Source organism: Oncorhynchus clarkii, chromosome 5 (assembly GCF_045791955.1).
Source record: "Oncorhynchus clarkii lewisi isolate Uvic-CL-2024 chromosome 5, UVic_Ocla_1.0, whole genome shotgun sequence".
Classification (NCBI taxonomy): domain Eukaryota; kingdom Metazoa; phylum Chordata; class Actinopteri; order Salmoniformes; family Salmonidae; genus Oncorhynchus; species Oncorhynchus clarkii.
The window spans coordinates 76,111,898-76,131,066 of NC_092151.1; the positions used below are offsets into that span (position 1 = coordinate 76,111,898).

Consider the following 19,169-nt stretch of genomic DNA (forward strand, 5'->3'; position numbering starts at 1 on the left):
AAAAAAAATGGTTAAGCCATACAGATTTGCATCATTCAGAATATCTAGAGATATAAGTTGCACAACCAAAATGAATACAAATGGCGAAATTGGGCATCCCTGTCGTACACTTCTGTTGATACTAAATCTTTTGGAAGTATTAAGGTTTAGTAGCACATAACTATTTATATCTTTGTAAAACATGCAAATTACTTTAATAAAATGTTCACCAAATCCAAAAAGTTTAAGAGACCTAAAGAGAAATTCATGTTCAATTGTGTCAAAGGCTTTACAGAAGTCCAGAAATAGGACAACCGCATCTGAGTCAATTGCATCTGAATAATCTATAAGGTCCAAGACTAAACGAATGTTAGAGCTTATGTGACGGCCCTTCATAAATCCTGTTTGCTTCTCATTTATAATGGTATCTATTTCTTTCTTTAATCTTTTGGCATAAACCAGAGCAATCAATTTGTAATCAACATTTAATAAAGTAATTTGTCTCCAATTGTCAATGAGAGAAGGGTCTTTATCAGGCTTCGGAATCAATGAAATAAGGCCCTGTTTCATAGTGGAGACCATTTCCCCATTTTTAATGCAATCTTGAAACATATTGAAAATCGCGTCTTTTAGTAACTCCCAAAACTGTCTATAGAATTCAACTGACAGGCCATCAGGGCCAGGTAATTTCCCTTTTTTCATTGAATTCAGAGCCTCTCTAATTTCTCCAATTGACACAGGTGAATCGCAAACTGAGTGGAAATCATCCTCAATTACAGGGACACAATTCTGAATGTGGCAAATGTAACTTTCACAACCATCTTCCTGAAATTGAGAGCTGTAAAGGTTTTCATAAAAGGAATTGACAAATTATGATATTGTAATGGGATCTTTGCATAAAACATCGTTAATTTTGAGTGCAGTTATATATTTTATTTTGTAGTTTCTCTTTTCAAGTGCAAAAAAGTAACTAGTGTTTTTTTCCCCCTCTTCAATCCATTTTGCTCTTGACCTTACAAAGGCACCCTTTGCCAAATCCGTGTAAATCTGTTCTAATTCTAGTTGTAAATACCTGAACACAGACTCCTCTTCTCTTCAGATAGATTATCTTTCTTTAGAAAACTGTCAAGCTTGCTCATCATCTCCTTTTCTCTATGGTTCTTTAATTGCATCAGCTCTTTGGCGAGTTTAATGGCTACCACTCTGACTTTATATTTGAAAAATTCCCATCTGCTCCCATGACCCAAATCTTTTCTAGCAAAAATATCTTTAGCTAATGATTGGATGTTTTCAATGAGATCAGTATCTTTAAGAAGTGTATTGTTTAATGTCCAATATCCTCGAGTACCTTTTGATTTTTTAGTAGCTTGGAAATTCAGGGAAATCAAGTGATGATCAGAAAAGGGAGCCAACAACAAGGCTAGACATGACGACAAGCCAAATTGCCTCAAATCAAAGGCACTCGTTCAATATAAAGTTGTTTTTGACGAAAATTAAAACGTGTCAGTTTGTCACTTTCACGAAGTTGGAGAAATAACATGTTCAACTATTTAAGACATTGGCACGAATATAGGTTGTGCCTTTAGATTTCGCGAAAATGTACAACTAATGAAGAATTGTTCTTATTGACATATCAAACGGCAATCCCCGGATTGGTCTGTTTGGCAAGAATTCCCGGAAGTCTCGCGATGTTGGCTTCGAAACTGTGATAGTTCTCAGCTGAACTACCTACACCGCTTGGCTGTACGCATTCTTTGGGACAGGCACCATATCGATGAAACAGCGACTAGAAACAAATTTGTGTATAATGTTCGCAAGAAATGTGTTGTTTAGCGGCAATTTTCATTCTTACACATCAATGGAAGGTTCTAGAATGGTCATGTGATGTGGTTTGACCAGTTATGTTGCATTTTGAAAAATACCCTTGCTTTTCCGTGTTTTTTTTAACGAGTGCCTTCTTTAACTTTCAAACTATCTAGGTTACTACATCGAAAAAGAGGACTCGGATGTCAGTGAGCTCAAGGTGAACCGATGTTTGATATAACAATATCTAGGATATTTTTATTTAGTAAAACGAAATCTTCGCCTACGCTAGTGAGGAAATCAAGGACTGAATGTATCACGTGAACTGGTTTGACCAATCACCGCTTGAGTTCTGAACTGAAGTGTATAAATATGAGGCGGTTGCCCATAGAGACGTCCGCCATTGAAGACTCGTTTTCAATGTACTTGATATTGGTAAAACCGTGTATTGTTTTTTAAAATATTATTTGTTAGCAAACTAAAAACAGCAACATTTTAATCCACCGCATCATCGGCGACAGTTTCATTTGGCATCCTTCCAGCAGAACACGGTCGGCAAAGAACGTCTGTCTCAGTTCGGCAGTAAAAACAATCTTGTTGTGCCAGAGACGGAAAGGTAAATGTGAAAAGAGGTCAGGGATATATAACGTTAACACATTGCATTTAATCAGCTGGTTACTTTATGTGTATCTCCTTATAACGTTGATATGGAAGGTGTGTGTGTGGTGGAGCTGTTTCAAGTTTGAGCGGTTGGCCTCCGTTTTGTGTGGGCCCTTGACACGGAAATCGTTTCCTGTCACCATTTTGTTACATAAAGCTAACTAGCATTGCTAACTAGCTATAACTAACGTTAGTCAACCAAGATTCGTTTGTCACATTTACTGCAAAATCTGAGCCATGTTCTGGATTCAATTCTTTAGCTACAAGGTAGAATTTCACATTTGTTGGCTGGGCGAAGCTTTCGTTTTGTTGGTACGAAAGTCAGGTTGTAAATTCTCACGTGCTAGCTAGCCACCACATTTCGGTCCAACCACGTTGATTGCGTCATGCAAGCATGGAGTTGACCAAGCACAAACTATAGCTCACTAACGTTTGTTAACTTCAACTATGTAACATTATTTGACGTTAGCTAGCTAGTCTGGAACTTGATGTAGCTGACTAACGTTAGCTAGCTATGTACAGCAGGGGGAACGTTCTCCGTCACTGCGACGGATTTCCGTCATGGAATCTGAAGAGGTCGTTTTTTTCAGTGTAGCTCTGCAATAACATTATCGGGGGGGCTGCTTTTCAGATGACTGCCTAATACCGACAGGAGCATGTCTGTTCTACTAAATATTACAAAACGTCTTCTCATTTGATTTAGTCTGTTACGCTGTGTGCACTTAACTGGCACGCATGATTTTTGCTGACATTCCTATATTCAGGTGAAGGGAATTAAAGTATTTTAACGCGGTGCTTAACTGTAAGAGCCAGTAAATGCTTGATCCGAAAATGTGGTCGGAGCACGCAGAGGCCTAACGTTAATTGAATTCCATACTGCTTCGCCGTGTGCCTCTCAAATGGTGTAATAATGCGGAGGGCTCAGTATAGCTCCGCATTAACATTATTTGGTTGATGGTAGGTAAGGGCGAGCGGTCCTGTATAAACACCAACTTTTTTCACAGCCAGTGCAGACGACGGAATGCCCATGTAGCGCCTTGATCACACTGACAGTGTCATTGCATTCTGGGACGTCGGAGGTAAATTCATTTCCAATGGTACGTTTGATTTAGCGAACGTATGCATCACTGTATGGTTCGATTGCTTGACAGAAATGGAAGGATACTTGGAAGGATGTTTAACTTTTGTAGCACACATCCAGATGATGCTGCATACCACTTAGTGCAATGATGTTGTCGGTGTGATCGAGGTGTTAAGCACATCTCAAATTATTTTTTGTACCTTATTTAACTAGGCAAGTCAGTTAAGAACAAATTCTTATTTTCAATGATGGCCTAGGAACAGTGGGTTAACTGCCTTGTTCAGGGGCTTGTCGGCTCTGGGATTTGATCTTGCAACCTTCCAGTTACTAGTCCAACGCTCTAACCACTAGGCTGCCCAATCTCAATTGTTGCTGAGATCTGATATTCTGCGCAAGACCATGCGTGCGCCAGTATCATAGGCCTATCTTCATCACATTTCTTAAATCCTTTTGGGATACATTTCAGCTGAACTTGGTGGACAATTGGGACTGACTACTTACAAAAAGTGTGCTTCTGACAAAGTTACAAAGGTAAATCGTCGTGTTAGACTGAAGGATATAAGGTCATTTTTGTCAAATTCAAGGCTCTTCATGCTCATTAGTTGCTCATTCAGCATATTTTCTGGTACTTCACTCTCCCATTTTTCAGTCTCCCTTCCTAACTGTTTTACATTCCCCCCTGAGAGCTGAGCTCAACCAGCAATGTATCCATGGCCAAATATTCCCACATTTTCATAACATACATGTTAACTCTTGTTTCTGCCTCACCAAATGTTGCATGAGGCAAGAGTAGGCTAGGTGCGATTCAATTAGCTTGTTTGGTTACACAGGAGTGTAGTACTGCTCACAATTCTCCTTTAGTAAAGTACGATCAAAGCTGAATCAATGTCTTGGAAGATCACGTAATGATTCTATATAACAGAACCAATTATAATAACAGTGTTACTGTTTACACCACCTAATATCTTATAAGATTTTAGGATGGTTAGCTGAATAGTCCCCCAAAAGTTAACGTAGGCTGCACTGACCTGCAAAATCATCCTGTTGTCCTGCATTTAGGTATTTTAAATGCGCAACAAAGCTCTTAAATTAGAAATGGCATCTTAAAAGTGCAATGACAAAAATAATACTTTTTAGAGTGCATAATGAATCATAGACTATGCATGGTCCAAATCATTTTATTGTTCACATATTTAGCAGATGTTATTGCCGCTGTCTGAAAGGCTTGTGTTCCTAGCTCCAACAGTGTAGTAGTGTCTAACAATAAATACATCTGAAATGATACAATTAAGATGTGTGTGTGTATATGTATATATATATATATAACACTTTTACCGATAAGTTATTGGGCCTGTTTCTGGAGGTGGATCATTATTCATTAAATTAGGAGCAAGGTCACAAGAACTGAGCTTTATAGAGATATCCCATGGATTCTGATTGCACGGACTCTGGCCTGATGCCAACCGGTTACTTCCATGTCTACCAGTAGAGGGCAGTCAGAAATTACACGGTGACACATTGTTTCTAGTGGCAGAGGTAACTAGTGACAACCCTGGTCAGAGTAAACAACTGCATGTTTAAATAATAAAATGCACCTACACATCCATCACTTCTCACATGCACACATTAATCTGTAACGTTACGCTCTCCTGGTAAATAAAAATGCATGATGCTGTTTTTCTTTCTATTCAGTCCAAGGCTTAAGTTTTGCCCCCCCCCCCAAAAAAATATGTTTTGTTCAGTATTAGCTGCATGTATTTTTTTTCATAACATACTACTTAATTATATAACATTAGGTAATGTTAATTATAAACCAATTTTAGTCTTGTTATGAATTGTATTTTCTGTTTATTTTTAATGTTCATTTTCTAATGTTTTGTATGTCCTTGGGAGTGCAAATTATAGTTTCTCTGTAAACAATACAATGTATTTATTGAAAGAAAATAAACTGCCTAGAAATATCAACATAACTTGTAATGTAAATTCTTTGATTGGGTATGGGCAAAAGTCAAATCTCATTGAATGTGTACCTTTTTTTGGAAGATTGCAATATTCTTGATGGGGTAAGTGGGTAACAAGGGCATCCATCTGTGCCAGCACAAATGTTTTTTTGTGAACTGTTAGGTACCTAGTTTGATTTTTAAGGCTGTGAATTACACTAAACGTCCCCTGCCTACAAGTGTATTGGAGGTGTTTTTCAAATTTGAGTGAAAAGTTGAAAACGTTCAACTGATTGGGAATTTCTTAGAGAAATTGGGCCTATAGTTTACTGTATAATGGACAGCGTAGTTTGTTCATATGCATGTTATGTAATTCATATCTTTGGTAATGTTTAATAATTTATGGCTGAAAGTTAGGTATTTTATGAATGTTTGGAATAACAAAGGGTTAGGTTGAATAATCATAAAAATATGATTTTCCTGGAATATTACATTGATACTGTGATGTAGAACCTTGAACTTCGTGACTTTTCTATTTTTTTCTGTGATGTGAATAGGCCTAATGCTTTTCATAAAGTATTGATGCCTAGAATGTTGCTACTTATGAGTGTAACTAATTGTCAAAAATGCTTGACTGAAAACATAGATGCTTACAAGTTCATCAGTTGGCATTGCGCTCTGTCGAGTCAATTGATATGCCCATACTTTTCATAAAACCATTTGGTTGGATGGTAGAGGATAGCACTGCTTACAGAGGGGGAGAATTTGTATTTTTTTAAATATCTGCGGTTTTATTTGTCAAGCGATGTTTCTCTGACAGATATGAGGTAAGAAAATGTTGCGCTTTAGTTGCCACATTGGACATCAGAATTGTAATGTTGCCTGTAGCCCACAATGCACAGGTCCAGTAGATGGCAGTAGAAACCAGTTCTGAATATCATAGGATTAATTGGTTGTTTTTTGTAGTTATGTTTTGCGCTCAATTTTATTTAGCAAAACCCTTGTCAGTAAAACCTTTCCCCTGCACAAAAACACCATATCAACCTGCCTGTATGGCACGTCTATGGACATACTGGTGTACGATATAGCAGTGATGGGTTTACGTATTGGGATTTCAGAGCCATCTTTGATTTTATGCAGATGACATTTTCATGGCTGTGTTTTTAAAATTGTGGCCAAAGCCTTCCTATCTTAATAAAACAGTCAATCCAGAAACTTCATCTCCATGGCAGTGTGATTCTGCTCTGGATATTGTGCCAGGGGATCAAAAGGGGTTTTGTCATTATTATTATTATTGTTGTACGGTTATCTATAGAGAAATGCCCAGCCATGCTGAAAACCACCCCTCTCTTTCAGTAGTATTGGAGGAAGATGTGTGATGAGAGCTGAGCTACGGAAAATAAGTGTCGCTCTCAGCTGCTACCCCGTGTCCACCGCGCTTTGGACTGCATCATGATGACAGACGCCAAATACCCTTCGGTGTCCAGGGTGGGAGGCGTGAACCCTCCTCCGCCGAAGTTCAACAACCCAAAGAAACCTGGTCGCCAAACCAACCAGCTGCAGTACCTGGAGAAGGTGGTGGTCAAGGCCCTGTGGAGACACAACTTCTCCTGGCCTTTCAGGACGCCTGTTGATGCTGTCGGACTGCACATTCCAGTGAGTCTCACTTTTTGTTACTTGCAATTACTTTTATATATGGTTGTTTTTCCCTACTAAACTATACTAAACACACATTTAAACACAATCATTTCAATGAGTCATAGTTCATATAAGGAAATCAGTCAATTGAAATTAATTAGGTCCCAATCTATGGATTTCACTTGAATGGGCAGGGCCGAAGCCAGAGGTGGGCCTGGGATGAGCCAGACCCACCCACTGGGCAGCATGGGCCAGGCAATCAAAATTAGTTTTTCCCCACAAAAGGGCTTTATTACAGATGGAAATACTCCTCAGTTTCATCAGCTGTCCTGGTGACTGGTCTCAGACTATCCTGTAGGTGATTAAGCCAGATGTGGAGGTCCTGGGCTGGTGTGTTTACATGTGGTCTACAGTTGAGGCCAGTTGGACATACTGACATTCTTTTAAAATGACGTTGGAGGCTACTTATGGTAGAGAAATGAACATTCAATTCTCTTTCAGCAGCTCTGGGGAACATTCCTGCAGTCAGTATGCCAATTGCACTCTCCCTCAAAAAGATCACCTCAACTCCGGTGTTGTGTGACAAAACTGCACATTTTAGAGCGGCCTTTTATTGCACCTGTGGAATGATCATGCTGTTGAATCATCTTGATATGCCACACCTGTCAGGTGGATGGATTATCTTGGGAAAGGAGAAATGCTTACTAACAGGGATGTAAACAAACTTGTGCACAATTATTATTTTTTTAAATAAGCTTTATGGAACATTTCTGGGATTTTTTATTTCAGCTCATGAAACATGCGACCACTTTATTATTATTATTATTATTATTACACTACTGTTACATGTTACGTTTTATATTTTTGTTCAGTATAAGTTGAGTGCACTGACTAAGTTGCTCTAGGTAAGTGTCTGCTAAATGACTAAAATTGTACTTGTTCATTTTCCATTTCCTCCATCCTTCCTCCACCTTGATAATCTTATCTTTTGTATTTAACGTTTTCCCATTATTTTTCTATTTTAGGATTACTATACAATTATCAAGACACCAATGGACTTGAGCACCATCAAGAAGCGTCTTCAGAATAATTATTACTGCAAAGCATTGGAATGCATACAGGACTTCAACAAACTCTTCACCAACTGCTATGTATATAATCGGGTAAGGAAAAAAAGTTAACACTTCATAATCATATTTTATTAATTTGCCGCGCACCAATAGTGTAGGCCTACATGGTCTCCTATTGAATGACAGAATGCACAATAATTGGGATTACATTTTTCCAGCCTGGAGATGACATAGTTCTGATGGCCCAAGCCTTGGAGAAGATCTTCCTACAGAGAGTGGCTGAGATGCCCCAGGAAGAGACTGAGATATCTGCCATCACAACCAAGACACCAGTGAAGGGTGGGAGGAAGTCCTCCTCTGCTAGTAGGCTACACAGCTGCTCCAGCTGCTTAATCTTGCACATAAATTGTATGCATCCCAAATGGGTGGCACCCTATTCCCTTTAGTGACTACTTTCAACCAGGGCCATAGAGCTCCATACTATCTATTATATACTCCTAGGAGTACACACTGCCTTTTAAATGTCCTATGTTCCTCTGTGTAGGTGTGGTGAAGCTGAGGCCCCAGTCCCCTGTGTCTGAGGTGGTGTTCCAGCAGACAGTGACAGTCATCCCTCCTGAGGCCCTCCACACCGTCCCCCCTGCTGCCCAGCTCTCCTCACACATAGCAGCCAAAGTCAGTACCTCTTCACAATTACCTCAGTGTGTATTGTGTATATATTTTGACAGCAACTTTAACCTCTATACCACTTATACATTCCACATAAACATCACTTTTGTAGTTTCCGGAATACTTTGTAACATGTATATTGTGCAACCTCTGTTTAGTCTGTAGTTTGATTGAATTTCCACCCTTCTCAGATAACACCCAGCGCTGATGTATTCGTATCGTTTCAGATCAAGAAGGGTGTGAAGAGAAAAGCAGACACCACCACGCCGACAGCCTCTGCTCCGATCACCAGCTGCGAGTCGTCCCCCATCGTTGATGGCTCGACGGCCTGTAAGCTGTTCTCCAGGCGGGGCAGCAGTCGGCCCATCAAACCCCCCAGGAAAGACCTGCCGGACTCTCCCCAGCACCACCAGAGCAAGAAGAGGAAGCTCTCTGATCAGCTCCGCTTCTGTAACTGCATCCTGAAGGAGATGTTCACCAAGAGGCACGCGGCCTACGGCTGGCCCTTCTATAAGCCGGTGGATACGGAGGCCCTGGGTCTACGCGACTACCACGACATCATCAAGCAGCCCATGGACCTGGGCACCATACGGGTTAGATAGCCGTGTTACACTAAACTTGTTGAACAAGAGGCTAGTTAGTATCTGCCAAGGTTACTTTGGTGTAGCTGTATCTTGTTCCTTGATCTCTCTCACTATTATGAAGATGACAGTATTTGCGTGTTTTCTCACAGAAAAAAATGGACGAACGTGAGTACATGGATGCCCAGGAGTTTGCTGCTGATTTCAGACTCATGTTTTCCAACTGTTACAAATACAACCCACCCACCCACGAAGTTGTTATTATGGCAAGAAAACTCCAGGTATGATTGCCCTTGGTTTCAGCCAGTCCGGTCCCTAGAAGTTGTTTAAATAAATTGCGATGGAATAACAAAAGTGCAATATGAATGAATATAGATGGTAGGTGAGAAGTTTTGACTAGATGACTTGTGGCCCTTACCCACCAGGATGTGTTTGAGGCACGCTGGCTGAAGCTTCCAGACGAGCCAGTGAGGAGTGCGGGTGATCCAGGACACCACGGTCACCACAGGGACAAGAAAGCGAGAGGAGATGGGCCTGAGTGCTCTTCTAGCACAGGCAGCAGTGACAGCGAGAGCTCTTCTGAATCAGAGTCCTCCTCTGGTACGGAGGAAGAGGAGGAGGAGGAAGAGGAGGCCAGAGTTCTACGGCTGGCTAAACTAGAGGAACAGGTATGTTGTGTCATCTTACCTGGCCATGCTGACATTACTGTTCTGTTACCTACTGCCACGTATCTAACTGATCTAACTCTCTTCTTTTCAGTTGAAAGCGGTACACGATCAGCTGCAGAAACTCACCCAGGAGCCCCTGCTCAAACCAAAGAAGAAAGAGAAATCAAAGGAGAGAAGAAAAAAGAAGGAAACGAGTAGTAGACCGAAGCAGGAAGAAGACCTGAGGAAGACCAAACCTAAAGTACAGCAGAGGGGCATCAATAAGGGCACGTCTGCAGTGTAAGTGGCAAATCCTTGTTGATAAATTGCTCTAATTGTTTTCTAATCCCGATCCCCAGTGTAACTCCTTTTCTTCAGCCAATACACAGGATTACTGACTTGTTGCCAATTTTACTTTGAAACTAACTTCCATTGTCCTACCAAGAGTTTCTTAATGTCTTCTCACCCCTCTGTAGGCACGGTAAGAGGAGGAAGATGGCACTCCCAATGGTGCCCTACAAGTCTGATGAGGAAGAGGTGCCAGCATTGCCCATGTCGTACAGTGAGAAGAGGCAGCTGAGCCTGGACATCAACAAGCTTCCGGGGGACAAACTGGGTAAGGTGGTGAACATCATCCAGGCCAGGGAGGCCTCGCTCAGAAATGCCAACCCTGAGGAGATCGAGATCGACTTTGAGACCCTCAAGCCCTCCACTCTCAGGGCCCTGAAGAGCTTCGCCATGACCTGCCTCAGGAAACGGCCCAAGAAACACAACCGTGAGTAGTTGTAGTACACACCTTTCTTTCTGAGCTTCCTTGCGGGTTGATCATTGCACTGTATATCTCAGTACTGCTGACCAAGGACAGGCCCAAATGTCAGTTATTTTACATCTCTTTTCTACCAGTGAATAAGCTGGTGAAAACCAAAGGACCAATACAGACTGTGAAGAAGCAGGATGCAGAGAAATATCTCCAGAGTATTACTGAAGAAATGAGCTCACTGGCAAAGAAGAAAAAGGCAACAAGTAAGTAAACAATGAATCTGTGGTAGCAAGGACCAGAGCCATACAGTGTGTATATATAGAGTTGGGTCAATGCGGTTGAACATTCAGAGGGCGCCACTTTCTCCTCCATTGCTAAGTGATAACGCTTTTGCGTTGTATGTATTTCTGATAGTTTTCAAAACCTATGAAGATGTCCAGTGAAAGCAGATATGCAATTTGTTGACACTACAACACAGTAAAGACTTGGATACACATTACCCTGAATGCTAATCAATATAAACGTAAAATTCCCTGCGCTGTTTTGCTTGTTTACAGCGGGTCATTTCATAGGGAACTGTCGTAGGCGCTCTCGTTTTGTTACATCACCAACATTTCAAGAATAAAGTTCTATATGAGCGCTAACATGGCAGCCATTCTGAAAACTGGGCCTCTCGTATTTATATATGGATCTGTCAAGGACCAGTGTGTCTGTGATCTAGGGGCCTTGTTGTCCTTAGAGTCAGGGAATATGGGTTCTTCTATGTTTTCTCTCTTCTGTCCAATAGTGAATAACTCAACTGTGCAGTGCTTGCCTCAGTCTTTCTCTCTGTTGTCCTATACATAACAGTTGTCCCTCTCTGTTTTTCTCCAGATGAGCTCCCCAGGGCTCCTGCTGTCCCAGACCTAGCCCAGTCATCCCGTCTCCGTGAGGGTATCGGCTCTGACAGCTCCAGCAGCAGTAGTAGTGATTCTAGCAATTCTGATAGCAGTGACTCTGATTCAGGTTAGCTGTTCTCCTCCGCACTAAGCACTTTCCTCCCTCCCTACCTACCCACTCCCTTTCCCCACTCTCTACACATGGATTGAGTGAAAAAGATATGGCTTAAAACCCACTGGGACTCTCTAGCCTCTGTAGCACAGTAGAACTCAGTCACCTTTTCACCTGCTGGCGAAACCAAAATACTTGAAGAAATATAGTTTTTTTTAAATTGTATTATTACGTACGTTTAGTCTGTCTATAGAGCCAACTCTGTCACACAAACCTCATCAGATTATTAGGGTGTTATATTTATTTTTGATAATGTTATTGTTTTGTTGTAGTTTCACTGAATTTATTTGACCTTTTGAAAACAAACTATAGGTTAGGTTTGAAATGAGAACAGCCAGTCTTCTGTACAAAATGTTAATTTTCCAACGGGCCCCAGACTGCTGCTGCATGGGGACAAGTTATTAAACACTACCCATACAGACTAGCCACTAATTATAAGCCAGAGATCTTATTTTCACTCCTACCGGTAGCTATACATCTTTCGATAAACATAACAAAAATCAGATGGGTAGGGCTAGAGAAGTACCAGACAGTGTTACCATACTATTCGCCCCCCTCGTCTCACCCTCCATACTCCGAACCATTGCAGAGTCACAGCTGGCCCTCATCACAATTATACTGGTTTTGATTGTACTTTGATTTTTGTACTTTTTGTGTTGGGTTTTTGCATGATTTAGTATAGAGCAATATTAGCTTAAAACTCATACAATCTATGATGTATTTAAAGTAATCAACAGATTTTAACGTTAATGCAGACCTTGATGGAGTAGGATTTCTGCTGCACTTATACATTTTGTAGCCAGTGCTAATGTTTTCTTGTTCCAGTTTAACCTTTAACATAGTTAGTCTTGGTGGTCGACACCTAAAGGTTCAAATAAATACATTTTCATAAACAATTTGACATTTTACTGTTAAGTTGTTTTTCTTTTAATTTTTATCATAAATCGTAAAGCCTACTAGACACATTTGCTTGCGATCACAACTTAAGCTTCAGCTGAGAATTGGTATGAGAGTAGTGATTCCAGAGTAGGTCAGTGGAATTGTTTTGATATTACTTGAAAGTAAGTGAAGTAGATCTTTGTTTTTATTTTCCAGTTATCCTACAATGGGTAAATTTAAATGACTATTGTACCTGTTTTTCAGTGAAGACAACCAAGAAGAAAAGCAAAGATGATCCACACAAGGTCAAGACCAAGGTAAATCTGTAACATAGGCCCTGCTTCCTTTAAACTAGTGGCCTAATTCACATGGTTATATGTTCACTTTTGTGATATTTGGATGAATATACTTGAAGGTTGGAACTACAGTGCATTTTTATTATAAATTGTAAGTCCTTTCCTTCTCAACTGAAATATAAAAATAAGAAATCTGAGAAGACTCATTGTCTGAATCTTCTCTCCAGACCAGCCAGCCCCTGCCTGCCTCTCTACCCCCAGCACCAGTCACTAAAGGCCAGTCTACACAGCAGTACCCAGCCCAGCCTCCTCTAGATCTGCTCATCTCACCCCCAGGTAATAAATGCTTGTTGCCTTCATGTTCTGTGTGTTGGCTATAAAGGAACCCAATGGACAACCATGTCAAGTTCTGTAACACTGCCCTTTAATGATTTAAAGGTGGTTGACACTGCTCTTCCAAAGTCCTTAGTGTCAACCCTAGCTATGGAAATGCAATTTATCCTGTAAACCAGCAGGTTTTAAGCCCATTGAAAGTCTCAGGCTGGACCAAGGATTGCATTGTTTGGGTTAGAGATTAAATAGGTGGGGTGCCAGGTTTCTCTGGTCAGTGTTTCTGTCTCTCGTGGGATGAAGTTGAGTTGATTTTAGCTATGAAGTCAGATTGGGATGGAAGCCTTATCTTACTGTTACTCTTGAATCTCCCCTCCCCACTTGTCTTCAGCCTTACACAGCCGCCTGCCTCCGCAGCCTTCAAGACCTAGTTCCAAAGCAGCACCACTACCTCGCAAAAACATGGTGGCCCCCCAGCAGCTCACTGACAGTCAGCCCCAACAACAAGACCCCCTATCTGAGAGCCCTACTACCCCCTCCCTCACTCCCCCTTCTGCCGCCTCCTGTGACCCCTCCCTGACTCTAACTCTGCCCACGGACCCTCTCAGCACAACATCCACCCCCACACAAGAACCTCCCTCCAGCCTACGCTGTTTGCCCCAGCCCTCTCCCTTAGCACTCCTCACCTCTCCTCATTGTCAGTCACCAGGCCAGACACAGGAGGTGAAAACTGGGCCAGTTTATCTCAATCTACCTGATAGGGCACAACAGGAAGGTAAGATCTCTTCAGTCAGCTAAGCATCCCCCTAGCTTGTAGCTGTTAGCATGTCCACTCCCCTGTGTGCTGCCTGCTTCTCAGCCCATAGCTGATCATGTCTGTGTGTCATCTGTAGATGGTGTGTTTTGTCTCTTTGTTTGCAGTGTGTTATAGATGCCATGTCACCATCGCTGTAGCCTAGGCTGCATGTCTCATCCCGCTCTGCTCACCATCAACTGCTGCTTGCTTACATCCACAGTGTTGGTGTCTGTCTGTGGAGAATAATGCACTGCTTTGTTTTTCTCCTGTCCATCAGGTCTATCTGCGCTGTTGTCCCCTCTGACCTCTCCTCCTGTAGGTTTATTACAGGCTGCTGGCAGCAGATATGAGGTATGCCCTCCTCTTCCTGTTGTTGATGGATGAATTGTGACGCTGGATTAAATCACTGTTTAAATGAATGTCTCTGTCCTTGGTATTTATTAATATCAAAAGAGTTGGCTGGTATATTTTTGGGGGAAGGAAATTGGGTTAATATCGATACAAGTCTACTGTGTTCTTTTTGTTGCGATTTAACTGTTTCTACTGGCCAAATCCTTAATGAGTGGAGACAGATTGTGTGAAATAGCATTGGCCTTAGCTCTGGGAGTGGTAATGGCGGTTTAACACTGTAAATCTCACTTTTTGGTAGCAGCTGTACCCAGTGCTGTTGTCCCCTCTACAAGACAGCCCATTACAGCCTGTGAAGGATGACAGGAGGCCCTCTGAAGCACTGGAGGAGATTCCCTACAGGAAGCTGCAGAAACAGACTAGTAAGCACAACTCTGTGTATGTGTGTACGTACGCTGTGTAAATGTTTTCCTTTAGAATTTTTCCAGAAATCTTTTAAATGGATTCTATTTACTCTGCCTCCCCAGATACCAGACACTCTGACAGTGTGTTTGATGGTGGCAACACCAGCCTATCTCATCCAGCTAATAAAACCACTGCTGACGAAAAAAACACGCCTGCCAAAAAGGTATGCAAATGTGAATGGAACTTAACACTACCATTGTCATTAATTACTTGAAAAACATTGTATGCATGCCCATAGATGCATTCATATTATTTGTCAGAAAAAAGTGAAACTTCATTTGTGAAACTATCCTTGGTAGGATATTGTCCTGAAGAACGCAGACTCCTGGGCTAGTCTGAGGAAGATGTCGCTTTCCACTCCTTCTACGGTGAGGTCATCGAAGGAGAGCTTTGATAAGTTTCGCAGGGCAGCCATAGAAAAGGAGGAGAGAGAGAAAGCTCTGATTCTAAGGAGGATGCAGATGAAGGAGATGGCTTCTGGGAAGAGCAGGTATTATTCATCCATCCAGTCATAAACATATTTTCTTAGTCGTATCAGTTTCATGTCTTGTAGGAAATAATTCCTCGTCCAAAATCCTCAAATAATGAAGTAGATCTCTATCAATATGTGAGTGATACTTGATGCGCTAGCTGACATTGCTGTGACGTTTTCTTTTCAGCCTGACTATGCCAGTATCAGTGCCACCTAGAGCAGCAGAACCGGAGCCCCTGCCCTGTAGAACTCCAACCCCAGAGCCAGCAGAGATCCCCCTGCAGACAGAGGTCATCGTGGAGCCTCTGTCTCCTAAAGCTCCAGAGGCCCTAAGAGAGGAGCCTCTAGCGGCTGCCCCAACCCCACCTCCGCCCCTCACTACTCAGACCTCTGTGGACAGGGAGAGGGAGATGGCCCGCAGGAGAGAACAGGAGCGACGCAGACGGGAGGCTGTACGTTCCTTTTATTCCTCTTCCATGTATTTTATTATGCCAGTCATTCTTCTGTTCTTTTATACAGTTGAATCCCAGACTGTAATCTCATAACCTACCGCCTCTCCTTCCTCAGATGTCTGGTATCATTGACATGACCATGCAGAGTGACATCATGGCAACGTTTGAGAAGAACCTGGACTAACATAAAATGGCAACAGGCAGTGCAGCTTGTGACCGACTGATGTCTTCTGTTGTTGGACAATAAATAAATGAGCATGGTGTTCCAGTAGACAGCACCCTAGGCTTCTTCTCTCCCTCCAGACACTGGCTGTCTGAACAGAGCGAGCTGCATCTAAATTAAGGAAACGGGTCATTGTTGCTTCCCAAATGACAATCCTACCCCCTATATTGTACCCAATTTTGGGGTCTGGTCAAAATGATTACATTATATAGGAAATGGGGTGCCATTTGGGACAGCCTATTACTATCCTTACCAGGGTAAGCTTGTACTGTACTATATCAGCATCACATAACATAACCCCAGTACATTTTAGTATAGTTGTCAACTGTAAGAAGATACTGTAAGATGTAAAATATTGATATTGCAACAACAAAAAACAATGGACCATATATAGATGGCATTTGACTTTCCTTTTTCTACTCATGGTGATGGTGGTTTTGTAAATATCTGCTGCACTGAAGTAATGCTTACCTCTTAGAGAAAAAGACTAAGTAAAAAGTTAGCAAAATGAAGAGCTGTTGAAAAAAATAAATGTTGAAAATAACTTGTTTTTCCTCCAACACGTAGAGTCCTCTGTTCCTTTTCACCTAGGTTACTTCCCAAATGGCACCCTATTGCCTTTGTAGTGTATTACTTTTGACCAGGGCCCATAGGATCTTGTAAAAAGTAGTACACTATATAGAGAATAGGGTGCCATTTGGGACACTACTTGGTGAGTCGTCGTCCTATGACTGCAGTACACATCAACCGGTTCACACACTTCTTAACATTCCAACTCTGACTTGGCTGAAATGCATAACCTGACCTTTGTGTGTTTGCTACACTCCCAAATAGTAATACTATGTATATCCATGTACTGCACTGTATAGTTTCTCCAGTTATAGTTCTTATCTTCATACTTCATTCATAGTTACAATTCTGCACCTTATTGTGGAAAAATGTTCAATATGAGTTTTACAATGCATGTCCTATTTGATTGACTTTAGTAAAACAAAATGCCTTTCTGTTCCAAACATATTTGTTTATCTGTATGAAATCATACTTAGTATTTTGTTACACGGAGGCTGAAGATGTGTCGATCTTTGCCAAAATGTCTATTTCAAATGTGGGACTTATTTAAAACTATCCACTTGTTTTGAGTTTCTGCTTGAAAAAGTTTAAGTGCCATGTATAGTGGTGTGATTATAGCAAACTTTAGGTATTGTTGATGCCTACATTGTTGGCTTTTTCTAATCAAGATCCAATCCTGACTAAATGTTTTGGGAGACATGTAAGACTTTGTTAATGTTTTTTTGATCCTATGGTTCTAGCTATTCTGCATTTTTTTTTTCTCTCTGACATGAACAGTAGCACTTTATTCTGTATCTTGTGGTATGCGTGAATGTCATGCCATTTATAGAGAAAGAACTAATATACTTTTGAGAAGATCACACTCTAAAAGCTAAATCATAAAAAGATTTTCATTAAAGCAGTGTTTTCTGTATTTGTTGATTTCTACACCGCCTCTGACGCTCGTTGGCTGTGGCAGGGCTTAAACTATTATAGACTACAGAGTGAAACCCAGCTGTGAGCTAAATGCCTTTTATGCTAGCTTCGAGGCAAGCAGCACTGAAGCATGCATGGGAGAACCAGCTGTTCTGGACAACTGTGTGCTTACGATTTCGGTAGCCGATGTGAGCAAGACCTTTTAACAGGTCAACATTCATAAAGCTGCAGTGCCAGACGGATTGCCAGGATGTGTACTCAAACCATGCGCAGACCAACTGGCAAGTGTCTTCACTGACATTTTCAACCTCTCTCTGATGGAGTCTGTAATACCTACATGTTTCAAACAGACCACCATAGTTCCTGTGCCCAAGGAAACTAAGGTAACCTTCCTAAATGATTACTGCCTGTGGTACTCACGTCAGTAGCCAAGAAGTGCTGGTCATGGCTCACATCAACAGCATCCTCCCGGACACCCTAGACCCACCCCAATTTGCATACCGCCCCAATAGATCCACAGATGATGCAATCTCAATCGCATTCCACACTGCTCTTTCCCACCTGGAGAAAAGGAACACCTATGTGTGAATGCTGTTCACATCTATGTGTGAAAGCTCAGCGTTCAACATCATAGTGCACACAAAGCTCATCAATAAGCTAAGGACCCTTGGACTAAACACCTCCCTCTGCAACTGGACTTCCTGCCTGGCTGCCTCCAGGTGGTAAGGGTAGGCAACAACATGTCTGCTACGCTGATCCTCAACGCTGGGTGCGCCTCAGGGGTGTGTGCTTAGTCCCCTCCTGTACTCCCTGTTCACCCATGACTGCGTGGCCAAACACGACTCCAACAGCATTAAGTTTGCTCACAACAGGGCTGTAGTGGAGCAGGTCGAGAGTTAAGTTCCTTGATGTCCACATCACCAACGAACTGTCATGGTCCAAACACACCAAGACAGTCATGAGGGCATGACAACACCTTTACCCCCTCAGGAGACTGAAAATATTTGTCATGGGTCCCCAGATCCTCAAAAAGTTCTACAGCTGCACCACCACCTGGTATAGTAGCTGCTCTGCATCTGACCGTAAGGCACTACAGAGGGAACTGCGTAGGGCCCAGTACATCACTGGGGCCAAGCTTCCTGCCGTCCAGGACCTATATACTAGGTGGTGTCAGGAAAGCCCAAAATATTGTCAAAGACTTCAGTCACCCAAGTCATTGACTTTTCTCTGCTACCGAAAAGTAAGCGGCACAGGAACGCCAAGTCTAGGTCCAAAAGGCTCCTTAACAGCTTCTACCCCCAAGCCATAAGACTGCTGAACTATTAATCAAATGGCCACCAGATTATTTACATTGACACACCCCACCCCCACATTTGTTTTTTTTACTTTGCTGCTACTCGCTGTTTATCTATGCATATTCACTTCACCCCTACCTACATGTAAAATGTTATTTTTTATTTTTTATTACCCCTTTTTCTCCCCATTTTCGTGGTATCCAATTGTTGTAGTAGCTACTATCTTGTCTCATCGCTACAACTCCCGTAC

At 41.8% G+C, this 19,169-nt stretch overlaps 1 protein-coding gene across 3 annotated transcripts; it reads left to right on the forward strand.

The window, feature by feature from the left end:
• The first annotated feature begins 1,724 nt into the window (after positions 1–1,724).
• On the forward strand, positions 1,725–17,607 carry LOC139409392 (bromodomain, testis-specific). Of its 3 annotated transcripts, none has more exons than XM_071154487.1 (21): positions 1,725–2,398; positions 6,820–7,119; positions 8,127–8,264; positions 8,390–8,534; positions 8,716–8,846; positions 9,068–9,433; positions 9,574–9,702; positions 9,847–10,089; positions 10,181–10,368; positions 10,545–10,843; positions 10,972–11,091; positions 11,702–11,833; positions 13,022–13,074; positions 13,281–13,389; positions 13,775–14,158; positions 14,457–14,530; positions 14,829–14,949; positions 15,055–15,155; positions 15,292–15,482; positions 15,652–15,916; positions 16,032–17,607. In XM_071154487.1, the coding sequence occupies exons 2-21, from the start codon at positions 6,916–6,918 to the stop codon at positions 16,098–16,100; spliced, it is 3,462 nt and encodes a 1,153-aa protein (XP_071010588.1). In that variant the 5' UTR covers positions 1,725–2,398; positions 6,820–6,915; the 3' UTR covers positions 16,101–17,607. The 3 variants fall into 3 exon arrangements, with proteins under 3 accessions (XP_071010588.1, XP_071010589.1, XP_071010590.1); XM_071154488.1 differs by having other exon boundaries at positions 14,832–14,949; XM_071154489.1 differs by having other exon boundaries at positions 2,137–2,398; positions 8,390–8,510.
• Positions 17,608–19,169: the final 1,562 nt, after the last annotated feature.